Genomic DNA, 18,681 nt, shown 5'->3' with positions numbered 1-18,681 from the left:
ATGAAAGATCTTATGGAATAGGCAGATACGAAACATTTTGCGACGTGAAGCTAAGGATGGCAGATTAAGGCTTGATTTCATTGAAGATATGCTAGGGGTCCTATTATAGTTGGAGAGAATGAAGCAGGCTGCGTTATGTTGGACCATTTCTAGTGAATGAATAAGGTTTTAATGATGAGGGTTCCAGATGGATGCGGCATATTCTAGTTTTGGACGTATTAATGTCTTGTACAATAGCAGTTTGAGGGATGAAGGAGCTCTGGCGAAGTTGCGGCGGATGTAACCCAGCATACGATTGGCGTTAACTATGTATGCGATATGTAGAGACCAAGTGAGAGTGGAAGCGATGTGCACACCAAGGTACTTGTATGAGTCTACTGATTCTAAGGGAATATAATTCAGGAAATAAGTGGGGATACTTCTGTCAGTCCTGGATACACGAAGAGATTTACACTTATTGATGTTAAGTTCCATTAGCCATGTTTTACACCACGAAGAAACAGCATTTAGGTCTGATTGAAGGGTAGTTATGTCGTCGCTGCATGTTATTTCCCGGAAGATTACACAATCGTCAGCAAATAAATGGATATAGTTGTTAATGTAAATTAGAAAAAGAAGAGGACCAAGGACGGAGCCTTGCGGGACGCCGGAGTGAACGGGATTTGACTGAGAGTTCTGATTATTGGCTGACACGTACTGCAAACGATTAGTGAGAAAATATTCAATCCAAGTAAGAAGTTTGAGGTCCATGTTCATTAGCTGTAATTTGTAAAGTAACAGTTTATGACACACTTTGTCGAAAGCCTTAGAATAGTCAAGAAAAATACAATCTGCCATTAAACGATTATCAAGAAAAAGGTTTAGCTTGTGTGTGAAAGAAGCGATTTGGGTTTCGAAAGAATACGTTTTACGAAAGCCATGCTGTGAGCTCGAGAAAAATGAGTTAGATTCGAGAAAGTTTGCAATACATGAATATAGGATATGTTCTAATATTTTGCACGGGATACTGGTTAGAGATATAGGTCGGTAATTGAGAGGACAATGCTTGTCGCCTGATTTATAGAGTGGAATCACCTTACCGACTTTCCAGTCAAGGGGCAGGCATCCTGTTTCAAGTGATTGCTGAAAAATTTTTCCTAATACAATGGATGAATAAGCAACAGTGCTGTGCAAAAATTTCACGGTAATTAGGTCACGACCGGGAGCAGAGGAGAGACGCAAAGATTTGGTTTGGTTTGGTTTGTGGGGTTTAATGTCCCAAAGCGACTAAGGCTATGAGAGACGCCGTAGTGGAGGGTTCCGGAAATTTCAACCACCTGGGGTTCTTTAACGTGCACTGACATCGCACAGTACACGGGCCTCTAGAATTTCGCCTCCAAAGAAATTCAACCGCCGCGGTCAGGATCGAACCCGTGTCTTTCGGGTCAGCAGCCGAGCACCATAACCACTGAGCCACCGCGGCGGCCAAGACGCAAAGATTTAATCACAGTTTCGACGCCACACGGTTCAATTGTAAGCGGGAACATATCATGGTAGTCGTAACAAGGTGCAGTGGGTAGCGGGACATTGCGGGTTACAGAAAAGTTTTGGGTGAATGTTTCATTAAGAACGAATGCAATCTGATTATGAGGTATAACATTTCCAAAGTTATCAACGAGGGTTATAGTGTCATCATCTTTTTGGTTTATAATGCGCCAGAATTTCTTAGTATCATTTGTTAGCATTGACGGCAGCGTGTGGCATAAATAGTTATTCTTAGTGATCTTTAGCGCTGACAGGTATTCGCTGGAAACTAATTTATAGGCACTCCAATGAGCTTCGCTCGAAGAAAGCTTGGCTGACCTGTACAATCGCTTCTTTTTGTTTGATAGTCGTCTTAAATGAGTATTATACCAAGGAGCGTCCGGTTTGTTAATTATTGTGCGAATAGGAATGTACTTGTCTGTCAGGTACGCAACTTTTTCTACGAACATCGCCCAGTTAGCTTTTACTGTACGTCGGTCAAAGTCCTGAAGAAAAATGTCAAGAAATGAACATAATTCGTTATTAATCGCGTCAATGTCTGCATTATTGTAATTACGGATAGTTACTGGTCTTTTGACATGTGTAGGTTGTGCGAGGTATAGACCTTATGCGAAATGCACTGCCATCTAACGGTCGCCGCGCGCGATCCGCCATGTTGGAGGATAGCCGCCGCATTCACAGCACGTACTGGTACACGCTCGTCGCGCGCGCTCGAGTTTCACCGTCCTCAGTATGCCCACATATTGCTTAGTGCCTTGCTGTACGCAGAAGGGTCACAAAGACGCCCAGGGAAAAAAAGGCAAGAGCGCTTGATTTGAGCGCATTTCTATTTTTGGACTGCGATCCCCGACATCGGCGACACAAATGTTGCAGTACCGTCGCTACATGTCGAGACGTCGCGAAACGCATTTCGTTATCGCCATGTAGCAAATGAAATTAGAAATAAGCTTTGTAGGCACGAAGAAAATATCACACAAAAGTAGTTTTTCTCCTGCGATTGCCCGTGAAGTGCTGCGATTATCGGCCTCGCAAGAGAGTAATCGTGATCAGCTGTTCAGTGGTACGGGTCGCGCTTTGTGAGAACCGTCGTTCCTAGCGTTATCCGCCGCAGCGGTTACACGCGTTAGTTTTTAGTGCGAATATTTGTTTCGACCGAAACTCCAGCAAGAGTCAAGTGCCCGTGGCACGGAACGTTTGTGCACTGCAAGTCAGTCAATCGTTTCTGTTAGACCAGGGAAAGGTGCCTATATTGTGGAGCGACGGCTTGATTGCATGTAGCGATTTCACTTAACCGACCGGTTTCCACGATACCGTGTGTTGTGTAAAAAAAAAAAGAAAGGACCGTAAGAGAAGCCGCTCAAGTGGTACCATAGTTCTAACTAGTAGCGGGAATGCATAACACATGTAGAATCCTCCAAAAATCTCAGTGCACAACGGCTTGCTCGTCGTGGTAAAGCCATAGACACTGCTGCATTCACGGGTTACGTGTTTTTAACGGCGATAGTCCAAGAATGGTAAACAGTTGTGTAGTGGGGTCGTGCGAGGACCTAGGGGTCTATGTGGCCGGTAATAAAAATAACGTGTTTTCTTTCTCTGTCTAGGGCACCAGGGCAAACTAGGGGCTCTGGGCGCTAGAGCACTAGGGCAAACAAACAAATGCTGTATGAACTTTTCAAGAAAATGAAAAGCGTCGCATGTTGACAGGCCACTTTTTTCGACACTGCCAACATGAGCGTGAAGTTTACTATCGTTCGCTTTCGGTGTCGACGCAACTCACAGAAAAAGCTGCCACAACAGCAGCAATTCAAGCGGCATGCCCGTTCGCAAAAAGTATCCAACCAAATAAAAACTGACTCAAACTAGACTGAAATGCGCACATTTTTAGCCGTAAACGAAAATTACACTTGCTTCGTACATTTCTTGGTGTTCAGCGTCGGCAAACTGACGTAGGACTCCGTGAAAAACTTTTATCTCCGTACCCGGTGGCGTTCGGAAAGTGTTTTGGACGCGTAGTAAGTGTCTGCGAAGTCGCTTGGAAACTTGGGCAGCAGAAACAGGTCGACTGACTATTAAGTCATGTTTACAGGCTCAAGTGACAGGAAATAAGATTTTTGAGCCAGCACAGCAGTAAGGAAGCTAACGCAAGGCACGCCTAAACCAGAGAGCAGAGGCGGAACGAGCTTCAGTCATCCTCCAACATGGAGGATTTCCGCTGGTTCTTCTTTTCTCCGATAGATGGCAGCAATTTTGCATAAGGTCTATAACCCTAAAGAAAGTAAGGAGTGGTCGCTCATTCCGGGAACATGAGTGATGTTGGAAACAAGGTCGGGATGTGAAGTGAGAACAAGGTCAAGTGTATTAGCAACAGAGCTCGTTGTTCTTATCGGTTCAGTGACCAGCTGTTCGAGAGAAAAAACTGAGCACATATCTAAAAATGCTTTAGCTAGCGTGGAAGGTGGATGCATTGTAGGGGCAGTGTTAAACCAGGTAATATTTGGCCTATTAAAATCTCCAAGCATAAGTGAAGGGCAGTTTAGATAACGAGAAGAAACGATGTTAATTACATCATGTAATTCGTTAACAGTTATTTATATAGGTAGGGGGCCGGTAACAGACCCCAATAATAACTTTCTTATGATTCAAAGTGACACAGGCCCAAACAATTTCTAAAGGGGTGTTAACGGAATGCACTGCGAAGTGAAACGTTTTGTGATAGCGAGCAGAACGCCTCCTCCTTGTCGTTCAGTGCGATCGCAGCGATAGATAGAAAAATTGTTTGCGATGAGAAAGAGTTTCTGGTCTCGAAGCTCGGAACGCAACCAGGTCTCTGTTAGTACTAAAATATCAGCGCTGCAGGTGTCGATGGCGGAATTAAGACAGTCACGTTTGCTTACAATACTGCGGATGTTAGTAAAAAGAACGGATATCTCTGAAGAAAAACGCCCACATCACCTCGCGCGTCCCTACGAACTGCCGTGTGGCGAACTGACAGGGTTATCATCGATTGAAGGCGGTTGCTGCGTGTGCTCTTTAGCTGTCGTAGAGGATCCTGGCCAACCTGCTGAAGAAAACGAATCACTAGCCAGTCTCCCTGGGCATCGGGTATCTACATCATTTAGGTATTGCCGCAGGCCACTGCATAACATTTCGGTGGGTACCTGCTCACTGTGACATTCAGGCTAATGAAAAAGCAGATGAAGCAGCCCGTAAGGGCCATCAACATCGGAGATACATTCGAACTTTTTTCACGAAGTCTGAAGCGTCCCAAATGGCTAAAAGTTTTGCTTTCGAAGAAACGTATCGGCTTTGGAGTTTGCCGACACATCAGTACCAATTTCTTCACTCAATCGACCCACATCTTAGATCAAGACTCTCACCCAGAATTCCTCGACATCTGGAAACACTTTATCATCGACTTCGTCTGAATGCTGCATATACAAACGGCTTGCGATACCGTTTTGGACAAATGAACAGTCCGCATTGTGACAACTGCGCCTCGATAGAAACTGTGGAACATATCCTGCTTGAGTGCCCTCCGTATGCTAACGAGCGTGCGTACTATGAACATTGCATGCAGAAGCTCTGCCGAGTGCCCCTAACAATGGACAAAGTTTTACGTTCCATAGCCTGCCTTAGGCAACAGAGACTTGCAATGAACTTTCTATTTGCATATTTAAAAGACATTGAACATCTCGATAAGCTTTAAATTCACTTGCACGTTACCTTCATGCATTCTTCATGCAGTGAACTTCATCAGCCCATTTGTCGGACTAAGCACTCCATTATTCCATAGGTTACATCAATACTCGCCATTGCATCCTTAGTACCCATTTCATGGCCTCATTTTATCTTCGTCTTTTTTTTTACCTCTTCCACACTGCTCTCCTTCTGTCTTTATCTCCCAAATTCCCCTCCCTACACAGAGTAGCATGCCAGCGATTTTTAAACGCCGGCTAAATTCTCTGTATTTCATTAAAGAGTCTCTCTCTCTTTAGCTGAGTTAGTGGGATTGTTATTAGCTTAGTGAAGATGAGAAACTTGCATTCTCTTTGCTGTATTATCTTCAGCAGTAAGCCCACGAAGCATGAACTTTTAGAGCATGCAATTACTGCTTTTATTACAGTAACAGTCATGTCTGTACCCTTGAGCGAACCCGCCTTGCAAGGCAACGCTCGCGCGAAAATAAAGGTTTGTTTCGCAATTTTAATATTCTTTCTTTGATTAAAGTTTGTTGTGAGTGTTCCAAGAGCTGCACTGTTTTACTGCATTTCTTAAGAAAAAGCAATTTTTAGCAACATTATTGAGAGCAAGACAGAAATGGCAGTGTCCAAGAAGCATTTATCCAGTGATAAAGCAAGCACCCCAGGCTAATTGCCAAGGTCATTCAGCATCCACTTGAAGTGCAATTGACCACAGTACCCCGCAGGTGCTATCTGCCGCGCATAGTACAAGAATAACTGCATAGTAAAGTAATATACAAGCATAATGAAGCTTAAAACTAGTGCGATATGCCGACACTAAAAAAAAAAACAAATGTAGCCTTGCCAAAACCACTGCTGAACAATAATATAACAGACTGCTGATTTACATAACTTCATTAATAACCTGTATTTAAAAAGTGGCCGCACATCCATAGGTGCTCATTATTCAGGTGACTTCGTTTTGCTCATCGCATAGTACTTGCAAGGTAAAGTCATGAATCACTACCAGCACTTCATGACCTCTTACTAACTAAAACTGCCACAAAGTGCCATTGAGTGCCAATTCAAATCGGAAACCACCGCAAAAAACACACAGCATGAAAAGATGGAGAACAACACTCAGACAGCACTGAAGGTGTGTCGCTTCTTACAGCGGTTTTCGTGTTTTTCCACTGCTAACTGAAAATGTATCATATAAGAGAGCCCAACCCTCCATCCTGTTCATCTCAGCAATACTATCATATTTATTTAAACATATCTACTAATGACGTGCACTGCCTTTACTCACACGAAAAACACTGGAGCTAATCCATGCCTGCAGCAAGTGTGTCATGGACACTGCCAGCATTCTTGTTAGCCCCAGAAGTATGCCTACGATTACCAATAGTGCACGATGTGAATTAAGCCGATACTTCTGCAAAACAAACACTAGACTCTGCGCACTGCTGCAATCTGTGCTTTGCATCCCTTCTTTTCGTACAACTTGCCTCAGAAGCTGTGAGATTTCACAGGCGGTTCCTATCTCTTCGTGAACTGCACTGACTGCTGTGGCACTCCACAACACAACGCCAACAACTTCCAGTTTTCTGCGAAGACACAGAAGTCGATGTCATTGAAGAATTGTGTGTTTCGCACGGCTGAACACGTCTCCGCACGAGCCCTAAAATTTCACACGGGTGCGACGTGGCGCTGCTGCCGCGCCGGCAAATTTGAGCTTGGGTTCCCTATGCAGGAGGCCAGAGCAAGCAAACGCGCAACAGCGCTTGAAGCACTGGCCGCAAATGCGCTGCGCGAGGAGATTCAGTAGATCTTAACAAACGTACCATTGGGGACAAAAGTCTCTAATGTGGTGGTAGTTAGAAAAAAACGGGCACCTGTGCGGCTAGATTGCTTTTGGCACGTCCTACAGACTACTGTCCCCGACAGTCGTATCCCGTCGCACTACCTTAGTGTCGTAGAAATTCACACTGCCACGAGGTTAAACGTCCAGTTAATTTTTTTTTTTATCATTCATGCAGGTAGTTATTCAGCATCAATCTTTCACTAATAATTCAGAACGGAAGCTTAAAAGAGAGATTTGATTGAGTTGCACATCCACATCAGAGTTCTCATAAGACTGAAGGCTACTCGAATCGAACTCACGTTTTCCTTCGTGGCTTGGTCTGTTTCAGCATCCTCCTCGGCGAGGACGTCATAAAGACGGAACAGACTGTTAGACGACTCTCGCAAAGCATTCACGTCATTGTCGATGATCTCCTCCACAGAGAGTTCTTCAATTATGGCCCGATGCCGAAGTGTGCTCTCCAATCTCTTTTTCTTGGTAGCCGAGCGGTACTCATCCCTACGCTTGCACTTTAGATCTACTGGACGTAGTTTGGGGTCTTGCTTCAGGCGTTTTGCCTCTTTCGCTCTCCGTAGAGCCTGCTCAGCTTCAGGAGAGCTCTGCGAGAAGAGGAGTTCAGCGTTTAATGAGGAGGCAGCGCACAGTACCAAAAATATAAGAACAATAGTGTGGTTTTATTTACTTACCGGGTTCTTGAAGCTCCCAGCGTAATGAAATGTGTAGTTTTCTTGGCCTCCGATTGCCTCATCTGCGTTGCCCATCCGGGCAATTTTCGGTGCAAGAACAATGGAATCAGCTGCGATTTCTCCAGCCTTTCGCTTAATGCGAAGAGCCGTTGTCATGGCTATTTCTTTTAAGGTAACGAGCTGCTCTTCACGTGAAACAGCGCGGATTTCGCGTACCTCTTTCACTGAATGCTTCCGAATTATAAGACTAGTCCGAATTGGAAGACCGAATTAGAAGCCTGTACCTTCAGCTGTCCGTAGGACTCTAACGCTTTGGCCACGTCAGCACGAGACATGTCTCGTGACAGTCACGTCTCGTGCATGATCGCATCTATCACGGGCATCGAAGCACGCATGAAGCGCGCGACATGCTCGAAACTCGAGAGCTCGAGGTCCTTACGGCACTTGCGCTGCGCGCTTTGACTTTGACTTTGGCCCTTTGGCTATGACTACAAATAACTTAGGGCCGGCGTTATTGCGACCGGGTGAGAATAACGGAAATCCAAGCCAAAGCGTTATTGCGACCCGGTGGAAATAACGAAAAGCCGGCCCAAAGCGTTATTTTCACCCATGGATTGCCTTGGCTTCGTTTATTGTTGGCGGACGGGATTTGAGCCGCCGTTTTTGCCACGACCTCCTCTGTTTGATCTGTTTGTTTGATCAGCCTGTCAACGCGAGAACGTGTGATTTCGGGGTTGCGCTTGGATTTTAGGCGGTGTGGTAAAGTCATGCCGGCGTTTTGCATAATTCTCGCCGTGTATTATGTGACCTTGGCTTTTGCGTGGCGCGTTGTGATCGCTTGATTCGTTTTGAAAGGACTCTTGTGTGCTTGCGTTGTTTGTGTGCTCGCGCTTGTGCAGTGCCTTCGAAGACGCTCCAGCTTTCTCCGGAAAAGCTTGTCATAATTAATCGACCGTATGAAAATGCGCTTTCATTTCGCGTAATTTATGGGTTGGGCGAGTGGGCATATGTGCGCTCATTCGTTTCGAGCATTCAACCTGATTTGCGCTGAGGATATGCAAGTTAATAATGTGAATTCATTACAGCGTGGGGCCAGGGTCATAAATACGATCCAGGCACGGTGGTTTTGCAGTCCCCGAGGCATTCGTCAGTTGAAGCGAGCAGTGGTTCCGTTTGTACAAGGTCGTCCACCCTGAACACGCGAGTGCATGGCCCCACTCTGGAGGGCCACTGCGTCCGGCACGGCCGCTCATCGCAGCCAAGTGGCGCAGGAGAAGTTGGACCTGGGCGTGGTGCTTCACGACATCTACCACTTCGCTTCGATGCGCGGCCGTGTCGTGCGCAGTGGCCCTCCATAGTGGGGCCACGCACTCGCGTGTTCGTACTAAGAGTTGACGACCCTGTACATTCCAGACGAAGGGCAGGAGTTTTCAAAACGCACCAGGTGAATATTGCCCACGTGCCGAAGATGCTCTGCCTCGTTCGAAGTTCCCTGGAATCGTTTATCCTTGCGACGATTAATTTGGTCTACATCGGGGGAGACAGCTAGAAACATACCTAGGCGTCTGAAAGAGCTAGTGATGTCGGCAGGAATCGAACAGCTGCTGTGGCAGAACATGCACAACCAGGGCGTGAAATTGCGTGGGAGAATGTGGAAATATTTGCCACTGAATGAACTTTGTAAGTGTGGCTGCACCTGGAGTCCTTTATGATGATGCTGAAGACAGTCACAAAGGGAAACCTTCACCAGGCTTATGCAAAGTCATTGCCCTGATTAGTTAAGGAGCTGCTTTTTCATGACCAGTCCTTCATTTTGAACGAGCAACCTGTTAGGGTTCTGAAATGTCAATCAACGTGTTCGACATGGTCAGTGACCAATGTTTCATTCTACTATTAAGGCAAGATGAAAACTTCACGACATGTGCTCTATGCACCGAAGCTAACAGCAGTTGTGCTCTAAGCCCACAATATATTCCACAATTAACGTCAAAAAGGTGGCCAGCAGGTTCGGAATCCTTAATTGTTTTGTACCACTTCTCTCAAGCTGTCTTGCCTGAATCCACGCACATTTTGTGTTAGAAAGCATGGGTGGCAGAAAAGACATTACAAACAATTGGTGTACTGCAGTGGTGTTCTGTGGGAATACTTAATTCTGTCAGTAGGTCATGCTAGATGGCGTGGCAATGGAGTATACCCCCCCCCCCCCCCCCCCCCCCCCCCCCTTTAAGACGCATTCATTTACCTACGAGATCGAACGTTTTTAAGAGATTAGGGTACCGGTTGTAATAGCATAGACATGATGGCACGTGAACAACTTTCATAACTGGCTTGTCTTTTGAATTTCTTATTTAATTGCAGTATTGCTTTGCATTGAAGCCATACTAATAATTATTCATTTCTTCCTGTGTACAGTGCTTCAGCCAGGAAATAAATTGATTGTTTACAGCTGATTTCCTATGTTTTCATTCCTTGTTTGTGTGCTTAAACTACTCAAACTGACATGCTTTCTTCAATTCTAAGCCAACTCTCTCAATAATAACTCACCTTGTAAGCAATGCGTATAAGCAATTCACAAGGCACATTTCACTTGGCCGTAAGTGTCACAAGGACTCAAAATCGGCAACTTCGTATTGGTTAACAGCAAGGAAAACCTTTTTTTCGTTGTAATAAATCTTGCTGCTGTGTAGATATTTGTGTATGTTAGTTGCTGTTGAAATGAAGTCCTCGACGTGAGCATGGTCGGCCGTAATTTCATGGCACTTTGTGCACTGCCAACTTCGTGCCTCTGCTAACAAGGTTTGTTGAAGTGCTGTTGAAAGAGCTGGGATCATGTATTGTTGGCACCAGCTTAGAGAGAACCACTGGAACTTGCAGAAGCATGATGAGTCCTTCAACTGGGGCTATTTGATCTTGCAGTAATGTTGGATAGTTGTAATTCAGCTCTTGCTGTCTTATTAATATGAGTGGTAGACACCTTTGACCATGCCCCGAAATCTCAACTTTATAATCCAGAGGTATGGACACGTTCAAAAAGTGTTTCAAATTGTGCTTCTAGGTATTGCATATTTCGAGAAAAATTTTTACCAGTTTTGGCATTGGCAGAGCAGCAAGGCGGGTATTAAATTTGAACCAAAATAGTTATTTTACCACACATACTAAAATTGTCTGCAATTCTTGTCAAAATTTGGGAGTGATATTAGGATGGCAAGATGTTTTTAACATTTCAAATGCCTTTTTGATGCCAAATTTGTCACGACAATATTGATATTTCTTTTGCTTTGCTATAAATGTTTCTTTCTTTTTACCATTCAGTTTCAACAGTACAGACAGTCTTGTTTTCTGTTTTACAACTGCTATTTCTTTCCTCTGGTGCACTGATGTTCAGCTTTTCATGAGCACTACAATGAGCCCTATATTTCATCACGTAATGACCACATGTTTAAAGCCTGTGTTCTTGCATGTCATATATTCATTTTTTCCACACACCAGTAACGACAGGAACCACTTTTTTGCCTTTGTCACTGCGATCGCCAATAACATCGCCTTCAAGAAAGCTGCAACTGATTTGTTCTGTTATTAATTTGTTCTGTTCACCCATTTCTCTAACTAATGCCCTTGAGCCTTGAGAGTGAATAAGTAAGGTGATGAAACAAAATATTTTAATGCATAATTTCTTCAAATTGAAATTGAATTTTCTTTTCATGCAAAGAGGGAGCCGCCACAAAAAGCTACTGCTGTCAGTGGCTTGAAAAGATGACCCAATAGGTGAAGACAAATGCAGTGTATATACCGAAACACTGAATGAAAAGCATGGGCAAGCCGCCATGGTGGCATAGTAGTTTTGGTGCCCAGCTGCTGACCTGAAAGATGCGGGCCTGATTCCGGTCTTGTTGGCCTCATTTCAATGAAGCCGTAATTCTAGAGGCCTTTTGTACTGTGTGATGTCGGTGCACGTTCAAGAACCCCAAGTGGTCGAAATTATCCACAGCCCGCCACTACGGCATCCCTCATAGCCTGAGTCACTTTGGGACGTACGATAAACTGCATAAAACCAAACCATAGACAAGCATGGGCTCGTTCTACTTGGTCATACTTGGAGGTCCCGCCCGCAGTCTTGTACCATGGGACCTCTCGCTGCATACGTTTGAAACTTTGTTTGGATTCCTTAATAAACTTTCAACTTCAACTTCAAAAACTGCTCACACATACTAATTACAGCATACTGAACAGCAGAACAAAAGCAAGTAGTCAACTGTCCTATATACGATACAAAAAAGAAGAAGGCGAATGAGCAGCATTATTTAAAGACGTGGGGTGAAGCAACGAATCGTCTATTTAATTTATACAAAGGGAAGAAAGTTGATATATGGCACCCACCAAGCTAAAGAATAGACAGGCACTCCAACATAATCACCAGTAAACAAAATATATTAAGAGGAAAACGAGGTTTCAGGCAAGTTTGTTTGACACTTCAGATGTAACTGCAGCACAAACACCCCCATTCAAAATAAGGAACACATGCATGCATGGATGCTGTAGCAGCCGCATGTTATGATGCAACATTAAGTGCCGTGGATATCTTGTGCCAGGGTCACCAAAGCCATCTTGTTCATATCAGCTGGTCCGATGCTATGGGTAATGCTGTAATTGAAAGGCAATGGGGTTCAGCTCAAGTTAAGGACAGCGCAGCGAGCTATGGAAAGAAAAATGATAGGTGTAACGTCAGGTGATTGGAAGAGGGCGGAGTGGGTGAGGGAACAAACGTGGGTTAATGACATCCTAGTCGAAATCAAGAGGAAGAAATGGGCTTGGGCAGGGCATGCAATATGAAGGCAAGATAACCGCTGCTCTTTAAGGGTAACAGAGTGCATTCCAAGAGAAGGCAAACGTAGCAGGGGGCTGCGGAAAGTTAGGTTGGCGGATGAGATTAAGAAGTTTGCGGGGATACGGTAGCCGCAATTGGCAATGGACAGGGTTAATTGGAGAGACATGGGAGAGGCCTGTGTCCTGCAGTGGGTGTAGTCAGGCCGATGATGATGATGATGTTGCAGGAATAGAGGGAACGTTCCAGATTAGCATAGGGATCATAGCAAATGGGGCATGCAGGGGAAGCTCTGAGACGGTAGACAAAATAAATGGCCAGGGGTGAGGGGTGTATCTTAAGAGGATGCACTGAAGAAAACAAAGTTGGGGAGTGGTGAGAGGTTTGTCAGGAACAGGAAGGCTGCAAAAGAGATCCCCTCATGTTGTCACAAGAAGATTATTTTGTGCCTTCATGCGAATGTGAGTGCTTGTACTGCAGTTGCATCTGAAGTATTTTAGAAGCATTTCTTAGACATAGAATTGTTTTAATGCATACAAAGCATTACCATCATTGTTACTGTTATTATTAATTAAACAAAAAACCCTGCAAACCTTCTAACGGAAGAGATAAGGTCTCTCAATGCACTGATGGTTTGCTGAATAATCCATCATAAAAAGCTGATAATTTCAATCAATATTTCAGGCTTGCAACAAGAATGGCAGTAACACAACACTACACCACTTGTGCACTAAAAAAAAACTTTCACCTGCTTTAACATACATTCTGAGGCTCTCAAAGGGGGATCTGGCCAGGTTAGTGCACTTTTAGGCGAAATATGCCCACTTCATTGCTACCATGGTATCATCATGTTCTTGCAAACATTCCATTCTTTTTGACTGAACGGTTTCAGGAAAATTCTGTCATATGATTTGATAAGCTTTGATATAGGCCATTATTGAAGGGAAGGCAAAAAATGCATTGAGAACTACTGACCAATTTACCTGTTATTGACTCCATCCCAAATACTAGAAAAATTCCTATTTGAATGCATGACAAGATTTTTTAACATTATTTTTTTTTAATCATCAGGAAGGCGATATTACAAGAAGGGGCATTGCATTAATTCTTGACAAATTTGCAGCTGAGCTGTATTCGTCATTTGACAAATTGTTTAACTGCGCTTTTTTTCTCAGTGTTCAGAAAATCTTTGATGTGACGAAACATAGGATTTCACCAAGCAAACTGTACCTGCTTGGCTTTTGAGCTCCCTTTTTCGCTATCCTTGAGAATTTTTTGTATAGTCGTTCATTATTAAATTAAATAACCAAACTGAACCTGGTGGTAAACTGCCAATATGTAAACTGCTGGGTACTATATTATCTTCCATACTCTTTAAAAAAATTTAATCACTAATGGCTTCAGCTCAATAACTTCAGGTGCTTGGTCTTCCAGTGCATGGACAGCACAGTTTTGCTCACAGATCAAGTACACTTTGAGACAGCAATGCATTAGTTGCAGGAAAACATAAATTATATGCTTAAATCATTTTCTAACAATGGAATTTCAGTTAACGCACAAAAAAAATGATCTCTTTCAGGAATATTTCAAAGGCTAACAGATAGAGTGGTATTTTACTTAACCGTGGTTCTCTCTCCTGCAGCTGTAATTCAATAGAATATGTGAACTGAATCAAATATCCTAGCATATTCTCTTATACTATAGTGGTAGCTTATTATGGTATGTTTGTGTCACATTACGGAAGATTCTGTGGTTGCTCTTTAATGTGAAATTCTTGGCTCTAGTAACCATGAGAAAAAAAACAATATTAGAACTCAGATATGATATTCTTAGATAAGGTATTACAATATTTGTTTCAACTCCTTCATGTTTGCCATGTGGGCAATATAGCTTGAAGAATGTTTGAAATGTGTTTTAAATAGCTGTCTTATGTCACCAAGTGTTCGCATTTTCCTGTTTCTAGGTCTTTCCATAGTCTTTTTTACAAACAGACATTACTCATCATTTAGATATGAAACTTTTCAACAAAATCCACTTCCCATCGGAACCACAAAATTTTTGCTAGGTATAGGAAGGCAGCACACTGGCATATATGCACCTGACAACTTTGGTGATTACACAAAGAGCTCTTTACTGTACCATCTGTGCACAGCCTAAAGGGCCAGCTGAAGCTGCTGTATTATTCTTCAGTGTTTTGCTGCATTACCACGCGCAGTCTTCTGGCATTGAAAAAGATGTGTGTGTGTGTGCGTGCAAGTTAAATGAAAGTGCCTTTCCAAGATGGCATCTTGGGAAAGAACATAAATAAGGTGAGGCTGAAAATGTTTAATCACGGCACAATAGAATCTATGTCATGAAAAGCAATTCTACTTGATAGCACACTTCTTGCAAAATCACATTCTCATTATTGATACACTAGGATCAGTATGACTGTAACATATCAAAAAGGAAAAAAATTAATCTGTATTTGTTGTGCCTGTAATAATTGTTTCTTGTAGCTTTTGCTTGTTTTGATTCCCCGGTAGGAGTAATTGCACAGTTTACCCTTATGTATCTACAATTGTCCGGCTGTCTGTAATCTTTAATTTAATATTGTGTGAATGGAAGAAAAACAGCAAAGAGGTCTGTTACACTGTCAGGCATTCATTTATGCCTTTTCAAAAATGTGTGGGCAGAATGAGTGCAGTACATTTTATTTCTTTGCTCAGTAAATGACCTGATTTGAAACTTCGCAAGCATTGTTCTGAACATACTGATTTATGATTGATTTAAACTGCAATCTGGGCCTTTAAATTCTTTTACAGGGGCTGTTGGCTCTTATTGTACTGTCTGCATCATTTTTTCAGTGAGCACAGGTTCATCTGATGGTATGTTCTTCCATGCTTCACCTTTAATGGGGTAAAATATGTGTGCTTTACACAATTTTCTTGCCTCAGCAGCTTTGATAACAACTAAAGTCAAGAGCCTTCAACCCAACATCTTAACAATAAGCAAATTTTTTCTAATTCTATTTAATAAGAAAAGTTCAGCTTTGTGATGACCAAGTAACCATATGACCGATGTCCCACATTGCAGTTCTAATCCCTACTGCATCTCTCTGCTTGATGAAAATGCCATCATACCTTTCAATGAAAATTAAGTGGGTCTTGTACTGATACTGCACTTACTTGAAGGAGCTTTAAACCTTTTTTTCTACAGTCATGAAGGCAGTAGCTGATAAGCTATAGTTCAGGTGAAATATAATTTGCTTTCACTTGCAAGGGAAACATCCTAAACTGAGAATTTGACACAGCTGCAGCTGATATGAACTAATATTACTCAGTCTCAACCAGAAATCTGTTGGCCACAGTTTCAAATTAAGAATCATAGCTGTTTGCTAATATATGATGCCACACCTTCTCTTGCAAAGCAGCTTCACTGTTCGAGCTGGAACCAAGTGAAACTGTGTAATCAAAACTGAAGTGTGCCTGAAATATCATTGCAAATTGTTCTAGTTAATGACATAATAAGAGCCAAATGTTTGTCCTAGTCAATAGCAGGTCAACTTCACAAGAATGGCAGATTTCGACTGGTCACCAGCTATGGAAACCACAGGGTTGTGTGTGATCTCAGCAGAGGTCAGTTGGGATTTGCCAGACTAAACTGTCTACATTTTCAGTTGATACCAGTCAAAAACCTGCAGGTATTGCAGCACTCGTAGGCGTGGCTGCGAGCGCTCCTGGCCCGTGCAGTTTCGCCCATTTGTGCACCCCAAACTCAGTGCACTGCAGCCGAGAGAATCACAATTTGAGGAATCTAAAAACTGATGCGGATATTATGGTCAGCTATAATAAGAGGCATTACTGTAACTGGTAAAAAGTTAAATATTATATATTAATTTACAAGCCTGCGGGTTAAATAAATATTGTAGCTGTATTTAATCTATTTAAAAAATTGCCACATTCAGTGAAACACTCTGTAGGCCATCACTTTTGGACTAATTATAGCTTGTAGAGTACTTTCTGGAAGATAAATTAGGATTGGCATATATACTTTGCAACTGAAATCTCTCACATTCACCAGCTGAATTAATTTTTTATTTTTTTTTGTTTCTGCAATACACACTTTACTTATTTTCTTCTTCAGTGACTACTAAAAATTTCACATTTCAGTAAAAACCAGTTCAGCTGCAAATGTCGGTGCACATACTACGACGCATTTCACTAGTGATTACTTCTCTGTTGCAAGCGATCAACCTGTGCCAGCTCACCCCGCTACCCATGCTTCTGGCCGAAAACCTCAACTGCAGCCATGGAATCAGCATTCTTGAATATGCATGACATCTGTGGTCATGTTGTCCAGGTGGTGATGTACGTGATTTGTGTGCATCTGGGAGAGACAATATGAAGTTAAATTTTTTTGGGCTACACACATGTGTGTACGACCTAAAGTGAGAGTTGAGAGTGCACTCAAGTGTCCACATATAGTTGTTAAATGCACCAGAGCATCAAATGCAACAAAACACATTGCTGCAGAGTTTTTCATAGGACCGCAAAAAAAAAAGTAACAGCCAGGAAACGTAGCAGATGAATGTTTTGAGTGAAAAAAAATTGTGCACTGTTGCCTGCAGTTTTTTTTATTATTATGAATTGTGCGCCATATCCTTTTCTGGAATTAGCAAGGCTGTGTGGTTCTCAGGATCGTTCTGCATGAGCAAAGAAGACCAAACAACACAAGTGATGAGTGTGCCATTTTTTCCATGATGCTATGCCAACTATATATATAGCTCAAATTTCGATTCCGCTTCTGAGCAGCTGTCTGTGGAAGGGTTTTAGCAGCTAAGAGGGGGCATGCCTGGAGCGTGCGAAGGTGCGGTACGCGCGCTCCTCTTCGCTGTTATCGCGGTGGCCACATTAATCCCATAGGATCATCGCCTATTGGAATCTCGAAATTGTGTATCTTAAGGTGCAGGTGACAAGTATAAAGCGGATGCCAGAAACAAAACCGTCGGAGCCAACGCGCGCAACTGCATCTCGTGTGCCGTCTGCCGCGGCATAGTTTCGTTTTCGCGCGTTAGGGTCGTTCGTGCTGGCATCACAGCGGCGATGTAACTGTGCCAACAGCCGCACCAAAAATCACCTATTCTCTAAGCGTGCTCGCTTTGGCGTGGGGGTTTCACGCCAGAAGTCGCCTAACACAGCGGCGGACAAGCGCCGATAGAGTGTATAGTTTCGCTTTTTCTACCCGGCACTGACATTGCACACGCATTAAGCCAATGCCGGAACGGTGTAAACTGTCACCGCGAGGCGACTTCCGCGGCATGCGATGCGGAAATGATGCAACAATTGCATTATATAACAGATACATGGGTTTCGATCTATGGCAGCTGGACTGGCTCATGAAAACGTAGCACTGGTAAAACGCAGCAACCGCGAACGTAACAGCGGGGTTCTACTCGAGGTTTGTTTTGCAGAAAAAAAAAATCAATTCTTCCACTTCTGCGGAACAACATATCACGCGTACTTCCATCTCGTATCGATATCACCGTTTCGCTGTACCGCACGCAAGCACCTCGACCATTCCTCAAACACACGCACTCACGGGTGAACTCTCGTTGTTTCGTGCTCGCTTTCTTAGCTCAAACTTTTGGTCAAATTCTATTCGAACTGAGGGTGCCAAGAGTGGACACGTGTGTGCGGCACGGTGGTTTTGTAGCCGCGTGTTGCTCTCTTTGAGCAGTCTTATATTTATGTTTGTTGCGAGTAAACTTGTGAGATTTGCGCCAAGACTTTTGAAGACGAGGCAAGGACCATCACGTTTAGAGCCAAATTGTGCGCGCGCCATAAAAAGGATATATATCGTTGCAACGCCAAGCGCCAATGGTCGGGCATAAACAGTTAAGGGTCTGAAAATTTGTTCAAATCATGCCGATTTGAAATTAAGGGTAAGGGGACCGAAAATAGTTCTTGACACAGAGTTCGGAATAAAGAAAGCCCGACTAAAAAGTTTAATTCATTCACTGGTCTTGTCATTCTTACGCGACCGCTCATCAGCACTGGCAGCATTAGCGTCGCCTCAGAGGTGCCACTCGATAGGCCTCGCACGTTCTAAAATAAACTGGCCCCA

General features: G+C 43.3%; 1 protein-coding gene across 2 annotated transcripts in view; it reads right to left on the bottom strand.

Moving 5' to 3' along the window:
* The window catches only part of LOC149350676 (uncharacterized), a 34,499-nt gene extending 26,248 nt beyond the window's left edge, over window positions 1–8,251 (bottom strand). For both annotated transcript variants that reach the window (XM_089579773.1, XM_089579774.1), the window contains exons 1-2: window positions 7,755–8,251; window positions 7,368–7,667 (exon numbers count right to left, since the gene is read on the bottom strand). In XM_089579773.1, coding sequence (XP_089435899.1) covers window positions 7,368–7,667; window positions 7,755–7,910 — 456 coding nt within the window. In that variant the 5' untranslated portion in view covers window positions 7,911–8,251. The remainder of the gene's footprint in view (window positions 1–7,367; window positions 7,668–7,754) is intronic.
* Window positions 8,252–18,681: the final 10,430 nt, after the last annotated feature.

The sequence above is a fragment of the Amblyomma mixtum genome, chromosome 3 (genome assembly GCF_055824585.1).
Source record: "Amblyomma mixtum isolate Tamu chromosome 3, ASM5582458v1, whole genome shotgun sequence".
In the NCBI taxonomy this organism is placed as follows: Eukaryota; Metazoa; Arthropoda; class Arachnida; order Ixodida; family Ixodidae; genus Amblyomma; species Amblyomma mixtum.
The sequence above is the reverse complement of the archived record's forward strand: the minus strand, read 5'-3'. Positions and strand labels throughout refer to the sequence as shown.